Raw genomic sequence first — 17,167 nt, forward strand, 5'->3', positions numbered from 1 at the left:
CGACACCGATCCCGAAGAAGTTTTAAAGGGTGTGTGTGTATATGTGTGTGTGCGTGTGCTTGTGTGCGTGTGTGAGTGTCTCAGTCACCAGATCTCAACCCAATTCAACACTTGCAGTACAATATGGGAGATTTTGTCTCCTGAGACAGCTTTTTCCACCACCATCAACAAAACCCCAAATTATGGAATTTCTAATAGAAGAATGGTGTCGCATCCCTCCAGTAGAGTTCCACACTTCCAGAAGTTCCAGAATCTATGCCAAGGCGCATTGATGATGTTCTGGCTCGTGGTGGCCCAATGCCCTATTAAGACACTTTATGTTTTGTCACCAAAGCACCATATACTACCCACCACTGCAACTTGTATGCTCTCGTTGGCTGGCCCTCGCATTATATTCGTTGCCAAACCCACTGGCTCCAGGTCATCTATAAGTCTATGCTAGGTAAAGCCCCACCTTATCTCAGCTCACTGGTCACCATAGAAGCACCCACCCGTAGCACACGCTCCAGCAGGTATATTTCACTCGTCACCCCCAAAGCCAATTCCTCCTTTGGCCGCTTTTCGTTCCAGTTCTCTGCTGCCAATGATTGGAACAAACTGCAAAAATCACTGATTGGCAGCAGACTCATATCTCCCTCACTAGCTTTAAGCACCAGCTGTCAGAGCAGCTCACAGATCACTGCACCTGTACATAGCACATCTATATATAGCCCATCCAACTACTTCATCCCCATACTGTTATATATATATTTTTTACATTTTTTATTTTTAATTTTACCCCCTTTTCTCCCCAATATTCATGGTATCCAATCGCTAGTAATTAGTATCTTGTCTCATCGCTACAACTCCCGTACGGGCTCGGGAGAGACGACGGTCGAAAGCCATGCGTCCTCCGAAGCACAACCCAACCAAGCCGCACTGCTTCTTAACACAGCGCGCCTCCAACCCGGAAGCCAGCCGCACTAATGTGTCGGAGGAAACACCGTGCACCTGGCCCCCTTGGTTAGCGCGCACTGCGCCCGGCCCGCCACAGGAGTCGCTAGAGCGCGATGAGACAAGGATATCCCTACCGGCCAAACCCTCCCTAACCCGGACGACGCTAGGCCAATTGTGCATCGCCCCACGGACCTCCCGGTCGCGGCCGGCTGCGACAGAGCCTGGGCGCGAACCCAGAGACTCTAGACCACTGCGCCACCCGGGAGGCCTCTGTTATATATTTTGCTCCTTTGCACCCCAGTATTTCTACTTGCACACTATATGCACGCTATATTGTAATTATTTCGCCACTATGGCCTATTTATTGCCCTTATTCTACCTCATTTGCACACACTGTATATAGACTTTTTCTATTTTATTTTTGACTGTATGTTTGCTTATTCCATGTGTAACTCTGTGTTGTTGTTTGTGTTGCACTGCTTTGCTTTATCTTGGCCAGGTCACATTTGTAAATGAGAACTTGTTCTCAACTAGCCTACCTGGTTAAATAAAGATGAAATATTTTTTTTTTAAATGTTGGTGTTTCCTTATTTTGGCAGTTACCTGTATGTACTTCTTCTCACCCACTCTCATCTCCTCTCTGCTATAGTGTTTCCTTTCCTGATTGGTCCCTCTTTACAAGCACACATGCCTTTTCTTTTTATAAGCCCAACTCTGGCAGCTCACTCCATGGCCTAAGTTCATTGACCATTCTCAAAACCATTTCCAGACTGTTTTCTTTAAATACCAAAACTATTTACTCATGCCCTGTACAGTTGCTTGGATACTGTTTGTAGCTCAACAACACACGTGTATATTTTAAATCAGGCCCTCACAAATGTGGAATCTCCTTAGTGTGTGTACATAACTGTGGACAAGCCCAAATGGCTATGTGTGTAAGTAGTTATTTGACTACGTATACATAATATTTTATGCACTGTGAATCATTAAAAATAACAGCAATATTCTGGTAACCTGTCAGTTTGTAATCATGGATGTCAGTAACTATGTATATGTAATTACCTCCAGGTGTGTATGTTTTGGAGGGATGGCTTTAGGAAACACAAACATAACTGGTAGTCCCATGTGGCTCAGTTGGCAGCGCATGCCACTTACCATGCCAGGGATGTGGGTTCGATTCCCGTGGGGGACCAGAAGGAATGAAAATGTATAAATTCACAACTGGAATTCACTCTGGATAACAGCATATACTAAAATGTCATATTGTAACTAAAAGAAAACAATCTGATTGTTAAAAGGAACCAGACACATGGAAGTACTGTCCTGTCTCTCTATGTGGTGGATGAAAGCCAAGCTGTTCTTCTGTCAGTTGAGCTGGTTAATCTAGCCTTGAACACACTGAAATATTAATTGTTTACTCTTCTTCCCTGAGAGTGTGACTTAGGTTCTGTGTGTGCATCAGAAGCCCTGGCTTAGTATTGCAATATTTGGCCTTGTGAAGTTATTCAACCGCAATGCCTTAGCTGTGGTTTGCAGTGTATTCATAAATCCTTGAGTGGAAGAAAATATATTTAATCAGTTATGCCACTGTGTGTAGTATTGTCCCTTGTGTGTGACAGTGGTATCCCATGAGTCGATATCAGAGATCAGGGTGTGAAGGAGAACACATAAAATGTTGTGTTTGTAAAAGCTCAAGCATCACTTTGTGTGGCTAATTTTGAGGCTGCTGAGAAGGCAATATCTATCTAGGCCGGAATGCTCAATGACAATAGACTTCATTACACATCGCGTTATTAGTTCTGTCTTTGGAAGGAGCCTTACCTTTGTTGTGCGCCTCTAGCTGAGAGAGGGAGTTGACGGCCACTTTGCACAGTGAGCAGTAGAGCAGCTTTTTGGCCTTGTCCTCCTCAGACTCCCCTGAAAAGAGGCTGGGGGCTGGGGACAGGGTGTCAGGGGGGCACGCCATGGGGGTGTCCACCTGTGGGGCACAAAGGGCCAGGGAGGGGATGGAGGTGGTGGGCATAGGTGTACTCAAAGGGGGCAGGGATGGACACACAGGGAGCAGGGGGGTGTCTTGGACCGACATGGGGATGGGGCTGGGTGTCATGTCTGAGCCGTTTGAATGTGGGCGGGACTGGACGTCATCTGTGAAGAGAACAGATAGGAAATAGAACGTTTTCTACCATATTTTATACAACGGGTGGTTCTAATCCTGAATGCTGATTGGTTAAAAAACGTTTCTTTGTCTCGGGCCTAACAACACCCTTGCCAATATATCCACAAACACCGGATTCTCGGGCATTATCACTTACGTGTAGAGCACACCAGATAATATTATGATGATGATGATGCTGCGGCACTAGTACAGTACTATGTCTGAACCTACAGGGTCAAAACTCTGCCTCAGAGGGCCACACATCTGTCTCCCCCATCTGGAGTGAGTCAGGGTAGGGGGAATACCTGGGTCATGTCAGGTAATTCAGGTTGGAGAGGGTGGAAGGAGGGTCAGTAGAACAGCACAGTAATCTTAATTTTACTGTAGGTTAACCACTGTATGTAGCACAGGGTCATCTGGCCTGCCAATTGAACCAAGAGATAAACAAAATACAAGTTTTGAGAGTCAGTAGAGCCTTCATACTAGATAGTATTTAACCACAGACACAATCAAATCTGGCAGCTTTTTCTCTCCCAGTCTTTCTTGTGTGACAGTATGTGTCAGGGGAAGCTCTATGTGTTGCCTACGCCCCCCCCCCCCCCCACAATCTGATGACAGCCCTCCCTCCCACCCCACCACCCTCCTCTCCTCTGCTGGCCAATCCCAGTGACGGATGCCTGGGAAGCTGATTCTTGTCATTCTAATTCTTGTCATTCTGATTCTTGTGCTGACAGAGGCGTCTCTTAGCAGACATCCCTCTGTATGACTGTTCTGTTTCACTCCTGATCTCTGACTAAACAGCTGAACTTTACACACACACAGACTGAAACGTGTGCGTGTTAAGGTTATATCTCTGTGTGGTTCAGCATGAAGTGAGTGCTACGGGGCGATAGTCATTTAGTTCAGTTACTTTTGCTTTCGTGGGAACAGGAACAATGGTGGACACCTTGAAGCAATAGGGGACAGCAGACTGGGATAGGGGTTGATTGAATATGTCTGTAAACACACCAGCCAGCTTGTTTGCGCATGCTCTGAGGACGCGGCTAGGGATGCCATCTGGGCCGGCAGCCTTGTGAGGGTTAGCACGTTTAAATGTTTTATTCACATCGGCCACGGAGGAGAGCCCACAGTCTTTGCTAGATGGACGTGTCGTGGCACTGTATTGTCCTCAAAGCGCGCATGGACGTTGTTTAATTTGTCTGGGAGAAAGTCGTCAATGTCCGCGACGGGGCTGGTTTTCTTTTTGTAATCCGTGATTGACTTTAGAACCTGCCACGTGTCTCATTTTTGAGCCGTTGAATTGCGACTCTACTTTATCTCTATACTGACGCTTAGCTTGTTTGATTGCCTTGCGGAGGGAATAACTACACTGTTTGTATTCGGTCATGTTTCCAGTTGCCTTGCCATGATTAAATTCAGTGATTTGTGTGTGTTTAGGTTATATCTCTGTGTGGGTTCAGCATGTGTGTGTGTTTAGGTTATATCTCTGTGTGGGTTCAGCATGTGTGTGTGTTTAGGTTATATCTCTGTGTGGGTTCAGCATGTGTGTGTGTTTAGGTTATATCTCTGTGTGGGTTCAGCATGTGTGTGTGTTTAGGTTATATCTCTGTGTGGGTTCAGCATGTGTGTGTGTTTAGGTTATATCTTTGTGTGGGTTCAGCATGTGTGTGTGTTTAGGTTATATCTCTGTGTGGGTTCAGCATGTGTGTGTGTTTAGGTTATATCTTTGTGTGGGTTCAGCATGTGTGTGTGTGTGCGGTGTCGAGCACAGGTGGTGCTTACCCTGTTTGCTAGGGTCAGGGCCTGGGCTGGATGGTGAGGGGCCTGGTGGAGAGGGGGCGGCGTTGGGGAGAGTGGGCAGCTTGTCACCCTCCTGGGGGCGAGTCTTGGAGGTCTCAATGCCTTTTACCCTCCGAGCGTGGCGGTTCCCTTTATAGTGGGCCTCTGCCTGACTCTGAGAAAAGAACATGGGGAGGAGAGGGCATGACATGATATGTCACATCATAATCCACATGGGTATTATTATTCACACACTTCTGAGCGCCATGCTTATCTGATATCTGCGTATATCCAGAAAGAAAAAAAATATACCCAATCTTTAGCAGATGATAATTCACTCACCCCAATAGCAGCCTTAGCATGGCCATGGGACACCACACACACCCTGGCTGTTTTATTTTCACACTACGGTTGTGTCCTGTTTTCCTGTTTAGTACAGTATCTATCATCCACAGGCCTGTTTGAGACCCAGTGAGGTCAGTGGAGTAAACTCTAGCCATAGTGTTGACTGGACATCTCTCAGCAGATGGCTTTAGGCTGTCATATGAGCCCTGTGCTGTCCCTGCTCTGTACCTGCCTGTTCCTGTGGCTGGCTGGCTGACTGGCTGGAGCACTCTTCAGCAGTTCAGTAGATCAATTATGCATCTCTGATTAATTTATCACTGAGATCCCCAATGTCTGCGCAGGGGTGGGTTTTATTTAAAAATATATATAATTGAACCTTTATTGAACAAGGCAAGTCAGTTAGGAACAAATTCTTATTTACAATGGCGGCCTACCCCGGCCAAACCTGAACGACGCTGGGACAATTGTGCGCCGCCCTATGGGACTCCCAATCACGGCCGGATGTGATACAGCCTGGATTCGAACCAGGGACTGTAGTGACTTTATAACTATCCTTGTTCAACACAAAATAGCACAAAATACAGCATCTGAGGAGCACACACTCTCTGTGGTGTGTTGTCAATGTGAGAACTACACTGAGTGTACAAACAGTAGGTCAGCAGTAATCATTCTTTAAGCGTTCTAGAATACTCCAGACCCTATATAGTGCTATAATGAACAGGACACCTCTAGTCTGTCTTTACAGAGGAGCATTATAGAATGTTCTGGTGGGTCCTCTGCTGTAAATTACTAATTACTGAACTGAGCCTGTGATGATTATCGAGTGGTGAGAATGGGATTATCTAAAATAGACCCAGAGGTGTGAGGAAACACTGACAGCTGCAACTAGACTACTGCTGCTCAAGGAGGAATAAGGAATGCGAGTGGCCAGAGTGTCACCAATGGAGGCTGTGTGTACTGTAGGCAGCTACATAGCTACAAAGAGAGCTGGGGCTTGGCAGCAGCGAGGGAGTGAGGGGGGCATCAACGAGGTGAGGAGGCTACTGGGACGTGTCAGGGATGCATCCCTAAACCCCAGGCAGTAATTGCCGATGACAGAGGTACACATATAGCCCCAGATTAGACATGAAGGAGGAGGGGTAACCCACTCAGCAACAGTTATGTTCTCCAAAGAGACAGACTTACAGAGAAAAGTAATTGCCTCTCTCTCACTTCTCTTCCACTCTACTTTCACTATTTCAGCTTGTAACCCCCCTTCTGTCTCTCTCTCTCATCTCCTCTTCTCTCTCTCGATGGAGGAAAGCTTTGGTTTTGAAGCTCTGTCCTGACCTTCAGTGTTTTGGTCTTGGGGGATTAATGAAATTCAACAATCAATTACAACTGAACAGAGTTGACAACAGAGAGGGGCGATGGACAGGGAGACAGGAAGAGGGGATAGAGCAGAGGAAGTCTAGAAAGAGATTAGAAGGAAGGAGGAAAGAGAGATCTTTAGTGTAGAACTGAAGAGTTATAAAAGAGGAGGACATGATGTTTGGAATGGGTTAAGAAGTGTTATGAAAAGTGGATATGAAAATGTGATCCTTTTCTCTCTGAGCAGGTTCCGGCATTGATGTTTAATCTATGAAGTGACAAAGGCAGAGGAACCAGAGAGAACTGGTCTAGCAGCCAAATCTACTGTACAGCCGACAGGCAACACAATGGAGGAGAGAGGGGGTGGGAGAGGAGAGGGAGGACGAGGGAAATGCAGAAGAGAAGGGGACACAGGAAGTACACCAGAAAGAGAGAAAGAGATCGAGAGACATCAACATGTATGAAGAAGAGGCGGAACAAAGGAAAAGGAAGCAGGATCTATCTTAGGGACTGACATTGACATTGACATTGATTGATTGATTGAGAGAGAGAGAGAGAGAGAGAGAGAGAGGTGTCCAGCTTTGTGGTGCTGCAGTGGTAATGATAGCCAATGCAGCACAATAAAGAGGCATGTGACGTCGGTGTTGCAGCATAGAGAGCTGGGCTGAGCTCTGACAGCCTGTCCTGTATGGCTGGTGGCTGCTTGGAATGAATTGCAATTTCATAATCACCCCATGTGGCCGTATACAGTACATTACTGGTGGCAGACTGGCAGTGTGATAGGTTTGCTTCTGAGTTTATATGAATCAATCCGGATATTTTGGTTTGGTTCAGCTTCAGTCTTTAATTGTCTCTGGTTTAGCAGATGATGAAGTTTAATCCATGGATTAGCCATTGTTGACTGACAGAAAACACAATTCAGTGAGAGTGCTGCCGGGACTTTATTTTGAATATTTATATCAAAATATCTTACTGTTTATAGCAGGAAAGACAATGTATGCTGGCTGGGGTATAACATTAGAAACGTGTGGAAAGTATTATATAATAGTGTCTCTAACTGTGCTTCTGAAATGCAGTAGTGCTGCAATAACAGATCCTTGGCTGTATACTGTGAGCAGACTATTCTTTCATTATTAGAGAACGTCCATTGTGCTCTGAGCTCACAGCCTGACTTCCCCTCTCAGATTACTGAGCACTGGACTGGTAGAGCAGATGGAGATCAGGACATTCTCACACACACTGACTGTACTGATGATGATGCATAAAGGGAGTGAAGGCCAAACAGGTGGCCAAGGGTCCAGTCGATTTTTACAACAGTGGAAGTTGAACACACACATACACACCACACGCAGTACACTATTCTACGCTGCTAAATACAGGCACAGACGGACAGACGACACTCACACACCCACACACAGGGTTGACGACAGTGACACCTGACCATACAGCAAACCCTCGACCACAAAGCGCCACAGGGGGTGGTGCGGACAGCCCAGTACATCACTGGGGCCGAGCTCCCTACCATCCACGACCTCTATATCAGGCAAGGATAGCCGAAAAATTGCCAAAAACTCCAGCCACCCAAACCGTAGACTGTTCACTCTGCTACTGTCCGGCAAACAATACCGGAGCATTGGCTCTTGGACCCCCAAGCCATAAGACTGCTAAATAGTTCATTAAGTGGTTACCCTGATTATCTGCACTGACCCTATCTTACACTGACTCTATGCACACTCACTATATATACACACTCACACACACACTACACTGACACTCACACAAAAAATCCATCCACATTCACATACTGTACACTAGATATGCACACACACACATAACACACACACACGCATACCGACAACACAAACACACACACTTTTACACTCATTTGCTATTACTATCTATCCTGATGCCTAGTCAAATACCTCGTACCTCTGCACATTGATCTGGTACTGGTACTCTCTGTATATTGATTTATTCTTGTGTATTTTATTCCTTGTGTTACTATTTTTCTTTTTATTATCATTTCTCAGTTAAGTCTACACCTGTTGTATTTGGCACATGTGACAAATGACATTGGATTTGATTTGAGTGTGTACTACAGAATGTGAGAACATGGGGTCCAGGAGAGTGGATTAGAGAGGGTAGATAGATGCAGCTGTTATGGCGTTTCAGACGCTCCCCTGTCTATGTTTCCACCGCCCTTTCCCGAAAAGTATTTAGTGCTTTATTCATTGGCATGTGTCAAATCTTTTAGCCAGGATCGTGTGTCAAACTTGTGTCTGGCTTGGAGGTGAAACTGCATTTCCCCTGAGCAAAGAGACTTTTACTGTATGTTTAAGGGATATACCCATCACTCAAGCTGGTCCAATGTACCCTGGCCTGTACTTTCTATACCCATTGTGAAGCACTACAAAAACATTTAATATTACACAACAATAATGTTGAATACACGTAGTACACATTATGAAGCAAATTGCCTAAGCATGCTACAGTGAAATTGTTATACTCAATGCAGTCTATGACAGGAAAACAGGTCTTACCACATCTTACTGGTGATAAAACGCTCCCATCTGTGTAGGGGAGGGGGAGGGGTTGTATAATCCGGCCGTATATGTTTATGTTTACAGGTGAGTTTGTGTTCTAATACACACAGCAGCAAGGAGAGAGGATCATATACAGAGGAAATAATGTAGAGACAACAGTTGTATGTGGTTACATTTGTCATGACGTTGCCCTGGTTTGGGTACAGCAAGCCCCATCCCCCTCTCCCTGCCTCCTACAACTAGGCTGCTGTGGTCAGAGAGGTCGTAAATTCCGGGAGGAGATGATCTCCTCATGGCCAGAGTATAGAGACAGAGTGAAGTTTCATAGAGAACAAAGGAATTTCTTCCACCTCACAGAACTGAGGTCCGAACAACATTTATGTTCCGGAGAAGGTATAAAAGATCGGGGAAGAATCCAGCTACGAACTGGTCCGTTTGGTACAAGTTTATAAAAGTCATGGGAGACGGTGCGGCCACATTACCATAATAGCCTCAGATTCTGTAATGTGATTTTGGACTGTTTAATGAAGGAAACTCCAATTCCCTTTTGAGTTTAACTAAATCAGAGGACCGCCCATGAGCCCAGTTAGGGTCTGGCATCCTGGGACAGGCCCTTTTCTGCAACTCCTGAATAAAACCCCCACCTTGAGAATTTCTCACCAGACCATGTTTTCTCTCAATCACGAGAGGACAAAGGTTGCAGACCAGCTTACCTCGATAAAGAGAGGGCCTAGGTTTGAGATGATTGCTGAATCTTTTAACCATCCCACGTGTTAAAACTCTTAGACTATCGATACCGACAGAATAAGAACAAGTCTTTGATATTAATTACTAGTCTGCAGCTAGGAATTCGGTCTCATTGAACGTAAAGAACGACAACCACCGAAACGTCTATCCATAACGACATGAATGAATGTCACTCTGAACTATCCATTCTAACCATGACAGAGAGAGAGAGAAAGAGAGAAGACGGAAACTCTCCAACAGAAACTAACTTTCTGAGATCCCGATGACACACTGAGCGTAAATATATATATTGATTGCAATTGTTCCCGAATGAGTGAGCGTTCATGTGCAAAGGATTAGCATTTAAATTGTTATAATTATCAACTGTGTGTTGTCTTATCTCAGTCGACCCCCACTTCCCTTTTGTACAACAAGCCGCCATGCCGGTTTAGCCCACTAGGGAAACTCCGTTATCATTTCCTTGTAACTATCAACTGTTTGTTTATGCATTTCTGTGAATTACTTAGTTAGTAAATAAATTATTTAAGACAATTGATGTATGGATGACTCATAGTGAAGACTGGAATCGTGCAGATAACAATTTACGACGTTTGGAATGAAACTAACGTGAGGTAAAGTAAATATTTCATTAATTCGAAGACTAATTGATCAGATATAAAATATCTGAAAAGTTATATTTCTTTCTTTAACTTTGTTATAATATCTGAATATTTTCCTTGGTGCCTCGACTTCCTAGTTAATAACAGTTACATGATTAACCAGTTTAATCGCGTAATACTAATTACAGAGAATCTTTGATAAAAACTAAAAGTCTTCATTTAATGATAGTACGCGACACAGTACAATATTTGAGATTTTCAACAAATTAATGTTTCTTCTTTTTATAAGAAACATTAATGTGTTGAAAATCCCAAATTGTTTGCATAGTCAACTTACACACAGCTCTGACACACACACGTATCCCACCAGATATGCTACCAAGGGTCTTTTCACAGTCCCCAAATCCAGAACAAATTCAAGAAAGCATACAGTATTATATAGAGCCATTATTGCATGGAACTCCGTTCCATCTCATATTGCTGAAATTAACAGCAAACCTGGTTTCAAAAAACAGATAAAGCAACTCCTCACGGCACAACACCTCTCCTACTTGACTTAGATAGTTTGTGTTTATGTATTGATATGTAGACTACGTGTGCCTTCTTTAAAATGAATGTAGTTCTGTCCTTGAGCTGTTCTTGTCTATTAATGTTCTGTATTATGTAATGTTTCATGTTTTGTGTGGACACCAGGAAGAGTAGCTGCTGCTTTTGCAACAGCTAATGGGGATCCTAATAAAATACAAAATACACATAAAGACATGCAATCAAACTGAGCATTGGTTTATGTGCTTATTTCACATTTAATGATGTGCACAGAGCTGGGGGCTTCTGTCTGTATGATTGTATGTTTCAGAAGGCAGTCAGTGTCATAAGCTCCTATCAGCTGTTAGACCCCCACTCTCTCTACTGGAATGTGTGCAGCACCATCCAAGATCCTAATCACTTGTACATGCCGATGGAACAAACCACTCTGAATAATCTCACAAGGGATGTATTTGTTATTCAACATTGTTGATGTCTTCACTATTATTCTACAATGTTGAAAATAGTACAAATAAAGAAAAACCCTTGAATTAGTAGGTGTTCTAAAACTTTTGACCGGTAGTGTATGTGAACACTTAAACCACCTCTTCTGTTCATTCTGTTCATTCTTTAGTTATACTGCCTCAGTCATCCTCTTTTTGGTGCTCTGTACGAAGACTGACATGCTGGAATGTGCTTTGTCAGCATTCACTACTTTCTCAAATTTCACCCAATGACCAGATCAAGTCAGTTTTTTGTTCTGTCACATTCATCCTCGCTGACCCCTCACAATCCCTCTATCACAACTATCCCCATGATGCATTCTAGAAATAAAAGCAGTTGGTGGTCGTCCTATTGCTTGCTGCTGATATATCATAAGCACTTGGCCATCAGTCATTCTAGTGTGTTTCCTTTTAAGACATCCCGACAGACTTAAACACTCAATCCAACCTCAACATCTCAGAACCCCAACCCCCTGTGCTCTAGTCCCCTAGTCCCCTGTTCTTTAGTCCCCTAGTCCCCTGTTCTTTAGTCCCCTAGTCCCCTGTTCTCTAGTTCCCTAGTCCCTTGTTCTTTAGTCCCCTAGTCCCCTGTTCTCTAGTCCCCTAGTCCCCTCTTCTCTAGTCCCCTAGTCCCCTGTTCTTTAGTCCCCTAGTCCCCTGTTCTCTAGTCCCCTAGTCCCATGTTCTCTAGTCCCCTAGTCCCCTTTGCTCTAGTCCCCTAGTCCCCTGTTCTATAGTCCCATAGTCCCCTGTTCTCCAGTCCCCTAGTCCCCTGTTCTCTAGTCCCCTAGTCCCCTGTCCTCTAGTCCCCTAGTCCTCTGTTCTCTAGTTCCCTAGTCCCCTGTTCTCTAGTCCCCAAGTCCCATGTACTCTAGTTCCCTAGTCCCCTATTATTTAGTCCCCTAGTCCCCTGTTCTATAGTGCCCTAGTCCCCTGTTCTCTAGTCCCCTATGCTCTATTTCCCTAGTCCCCTGTTCTCTAGTCCCCTAATCCCCTGTTCTCTAGTCCCCTAGTCCCCTGTTTTCTAGTCCCCAAGTCCCATGTACTCTAGTTCCCTAGTCCCCTATTATTTAGTCCCCTAGTCCCCTGCTCCCTAGTCCCCTAGACCCCTGTTCTCTAGTCCCCTAGCCCCCAAGCCACCTGTACTTTAATCCCCTAGTCCCCAAGCCACCTGTACTTTAATCCCCTAGTCCCCTAGCCCCCTGTTCTCTAGTCTTACAGCCCCCTGTATTTTAGTCTCCCAGCCCCCTGTACATTAGTACCCTAGCCCCCAAGCCCCCTGTATTTTAGTCCCCTAGCCATCCAGCCCCCTCTACTATACTTTGTCCCCACAGCCCGCCAGAGCACAGTTGCATGATATTAACTCCTTTCTGGGAAGTGCCAATGAAATGGTGTCAAACAGAGAGACGGTAATGTAAGCTAAGCAGGGCTGCCCCAAGGGGAAAAGTGGAGCCGAGGAATCGTAGACACAGTTCTCACCTGACACCTGCTCCAGCAGTCCAGTCAACCTGACATTTAGGTCAGGTCATGATGTAGTGCATAGATAGATGTGTGGAATACTTAGATGGATGCCTGGATGAATGTGGATTGATGGATGCCTGGATGAATGTGTGGATGGTGGATGCATGGGTGGGTGCATGGGTGGATGCATGGGTGGATGGATGGATAGTGCCTTACTGCCTTACTTCTGAGTTGAAGCGGATCTGGCAGACATTGCAGGAGATGATGGGTCGTTTGATCTTCATCATGGGGGGGCCGAAGGTGTGGTTCATCACCGCCTTCTGTACCGGGTCCATCTGGAGGGGGAGGGGGCAGAGAGCAGGTTAGATAGATAATTGAAGTACTCTGAGTAGGGGAGCAGAGACATAGGTCATTGTGCCATGGTGGTGGTAGCAGAGTTAATGAAACGTTTTGAAAAAGGCCCCTACCAGTGGGAGGGAGGTAGTGAAGGGGAGGAGGGAGAGATGAGAGAGAGAGAGGTGGAGAGTGAGTGAGAGAAAAGGAGAGAGAGTTATAGAAGGGAAGAGAACCCTGATTGATGACGACAGGAGAGTGTTTTTTTCATCAGCAGCTGCCAGAGCTGTCTGTGCCTTGGGTGCTGTTCAAATGCTTTTTGATAGTGGGGTTAGAGGGCCCTGATTACAGACTCCATCCAACAGTATAGCAGGAGGATCAAGGAAACTGTATGACTAAGAAGTTAAAATGGTCTCCTATAGAGAGAAATAGTAATGGGGTCTTTTTGTAGGTACTAATTCTGTCATCGTTCGTTCGACAAAGCCTATGAGGAAAATGAATGGCGTTTTTGTAGGGTTTTAGGATAAACGCCAAAAATAAGGTATGTGGTACACACAGACTTAGGAGAGCTTATACAGGTTGTTCTATGACATAATCTTCATCAGCTAATGTCACTTGTGAATTTTTAATAATTTATATTATAATAAAAAACACATAAATCAAATAAAGGCTTCATAATTCATAAAGATCATGTTAGCTTCAAGTTCCTCTGTGTCCAAATCACTAAAGACTTCAAATGGTCCAAACAAACTCTCCCCCTCCCAAGAGGTTGAAAAATCCTCAAAAAGTTCTACCGCTGTACCATTGATAGCATATTGACTGGCTGCATCAATGCCTGGTATGGCAATAGGACAGCCCTCGATTACATGGCCCTGTAGAGGGTGGTGCGGACAGCCCATTACATCACTGTGGTAGGAAGGGAAGGCCCGGAAAAGGCCCGGAAAATTGTTAAAGACTCCAACCACACAAGCCATAGTCTATTCTCTCTGCTTCCGCATGGCAAGCGGTACCGGTGCATCAAGTCTGGCACCAACAGGGTCTTGAACTATCCCCAAGCAATACGACTGATAAATAGCTAACAAAATAGCTACACAGACTGTCTGAGTTAACCTTGTATCTTTATTGACCTTTTATTTGTATTTTTGCACTGTCTCTCACACACACTCCCTTTATCATCTGCTCACTCACACATAATATGCACATACATTTATACTGACGCTACACACACACACACACTCCCACTCACATACAAGGTGCTACTACTCTGTTTATCTTATATCCTGTTGCCTAGTCACCTTACCCCTATACATATCTACCTCCATCATATCTACCTCCATCCATCACACAGGATCCCTGTATATTGTAAATATGGTTTTGGAACTGACCCTGTATGTAGTATGCTTACTTACTTATTGTGTTCTGCATATTTCTTCTTATTTCTCGTGTTTCTTTTCCTAGTAATACATTATTATTTATTATTACATTGTTGGGTTTTGAGTTTGCCAGAAAGGCATTTCACTGTACTTCTGCATGCGACATTAAAACTCAAAACTGTATGAACAAATCACCTGAACACTGTCTGTAGAGAGGACTCCCTTTAGAATTGGAACAGACCATGATAGTAGACAACTAGAATCTGATGTGAGCAACATGTTCTTAGACTAATATACAAGGCTTTTACAGTATGTGGAGCATTTTGAAATAGTTCACAGCTCTTTAGAAAGACATTTTGACCATGTGGATCTGACTCAAGCCAACCCAGACGTCTGATGTTTACAGTGGTAACAAAATAGCCCCAAACAGGATTCGTGAGCGTTGTGAGGGTTCTGACCCCTCTTCTTGGTAACCACAACCCAGGCTGGGTGTTTCTCCACTCCGCAGCCAAAAGGACTGAGGTTTTATTCAGTTTCTAATCACTGACTGCTACTGTGAACTTATACTGCAAAATTAGAGGCTAGTTTCACTTTCAACTTCCAAACACCAGGCAAGAGGTGTAATTATTCTCCCATATGTAAGTGGTTGAATAGTTCCTGTCTATATTTATTCTCCTCTGCCTTAACCTGGAGTTCTGTTTGTTCCCCAACAAATCTCTCTCTCTCTCTCTCTCTCTCTCTCTCTCTCTCTCTCTCTCTCTCTCTCTCTCTCTCTCTCTCTCTCTCTCTCTCTCTATATATATACATATATATATATATAATATATAATATATATATGCCAACAACAAGGTGTTTGATCTGTGAAGATGTGTATGTGTCACGTCCTGACCTTATAGAGCCTTTTTATTTCTCTATTTGGTTAGGTCAGGGTGTGATTAGGGTGGGCATTCTAGGTTTTCTGTTTCTATGTTGGTGTGTTTGATTCCCAATCGGAGGCAGCTGTCTATCATTGTCTCTGATTGGGAATCAGATATAAGTTGTCAGTTTCCTTTTGGGTTTTGTGGGATCTTGTATTTGTTTTGTTGCTTTAGGCACGACTAGCTTTACGTTCGGTTTGTGTTCATTGGTTATCCCCTGTGTTACGTTTTCAAATAAAGAGAGAATGTACGCCTACCACGCTGCACCTTGGTCCGGTCATTTATCATCCGAGGACTGTAACAGTGTGTGTGTGTTTACGTGCATGCAGGTGTGTGTGTGCGCAAACAAGACGGCAAGTCATTGTCCTCACCTATTCAAGTCCTACTGTCAATTTTGGTTAGCCATGTGGACGACTTGTGTTTTGTAACATCTCTCTCTCTCTCTCCCTCTCTTTGTCCAGCTGTTGTGAACAGGCTGATTGATCTCTCTCTTTCCACCCCGCCGTTTCTCTATCCACCCGGCTCTACGTTCTGTCTGCCGTTATGACCTCACATTAAGTCACTCTTTTACGTCCCTTCTTTCATTCCCTCTCTTCATACCTCCACCCATACTGTACACCATATGGGGCTGGTAGAGAAATCATTATCTACTCCACTCTGCGCTCTCCATAGACGAGGGTAGCACTCACTCCATTGGATAGTATGATAGCTGAGCGTAATATATGGTGCAAGCAAACTCTTTATAAGTGGATCATGGAGCATTCAGTCTAGCAGCCAGGCTCACAGAGCATCCGGAACTTGCTCCCTCACTGCACTGCCTCTTTGTTGTTCTTATTATACACTGTCTAAATAACAGGTCCTCATGAGAATAGCACTAATTATCTGACAACAACTGGGAAACTCTGGACCTGGAAGCCAGTTCCACTGCTTTGTTCCCCTCTAATCAGGGACTGAATTAGTCCTGGAAGCCAGTTCCGCTGCATTTATTCATTGTTCCTCTCTAATTGCGGACTGAGTTAGACCTGGAAGCCAGTTCCACTGCATTTATTCATTGTTCCTCTCTAATTAGGGACTGAATTAGTCCTGGAAGCCAGTTCCACTGCATTTATTCATTGTTCCCCTCTAATCAGGGACTGAATTAGTCCTGGAAGCCAGTTCCACTGCATTTATTCATTGTTCCTCTCTAATTAGGGACTGAATTAGACCTGGAAGCCAGTTCCACTTACTTAATTCATTGTTCCCCTCTAATCAGGGACTGAATTAGTCCTGGAAGCCAGTTCCACTGCATTTATTCATTGTTCCCCTCTAATCAGGGACTGAATTAGTCCTGGAAGCCAGTTCCACTGCATTTATTCATTGTTCCCCTCTAATCAGGGACTGAATTAGTCCTGGAAGCCAGTTCCACTGCATTTATTCATTGTTCCCCTCTAATCAGGGACTGAATTAGTCCTGGAAGCCAGTTCCACTGCATTTATTCATTGTTCCCCTCTAATCAGGGACTGAATTAGTCCTGGAAGCCAGTTCCACTGCATTTATTCATTGTTCCTCTCTAATTAGGGACTGAATTAGACCTGGAAGCCAGTTCCACTGCATTTATTCAT

The 17,167-nt window shown here is 44.5% G+C and overlaps 1 protein-coding gene across 1 annotated transcript in view; it reads right to left on the reverse strand.

Annotated features, from left to right (window-relative positions):
- LOC129815525 (zinc finger protein 385A-like) overlaps positions 1 to 17,167 on the reverse strand; it is a 71,324-nt gene that overhangs the window by 8,221 nt on the left and 45,936 nt on the right. The window contains exons 3-5 of the mRNA XM_055869425.1: positions 13,168 to 13,278; positions 4,874 to 5,045; positions 2,758 to 3,081 (exon numbers count right to left, since the gene is read on the reverse strand). Of these exons, the coding sequence (XP_055725400.1) occupies positions 2,758 to 3,081; positions 4,874 to 5,045; positions 13,168 to 13,278 (607 nt within the window). The remainder of the gene's footprint in view (positions 1 to 2,757; positions 3,082 to 4,873; positions 5,046 to 13,167; positions 13,279 to 17,167) is intronic.

This window comes from Salvelinus fontinalis, chromosome 18 (genome assembly GCF_029448725.1).
Source record: "Salvelinus fontinalis isolate EN_2023a chromosome 18, ASM2944872v1, whole genome shotgun sequence".
Lineage (NCBI taxonomy): Eukaryota > Metazoa > Chordata > Actinopteri > Salmoniformes > Salmonidae > Salvelinus > Salvelinus fontinalis.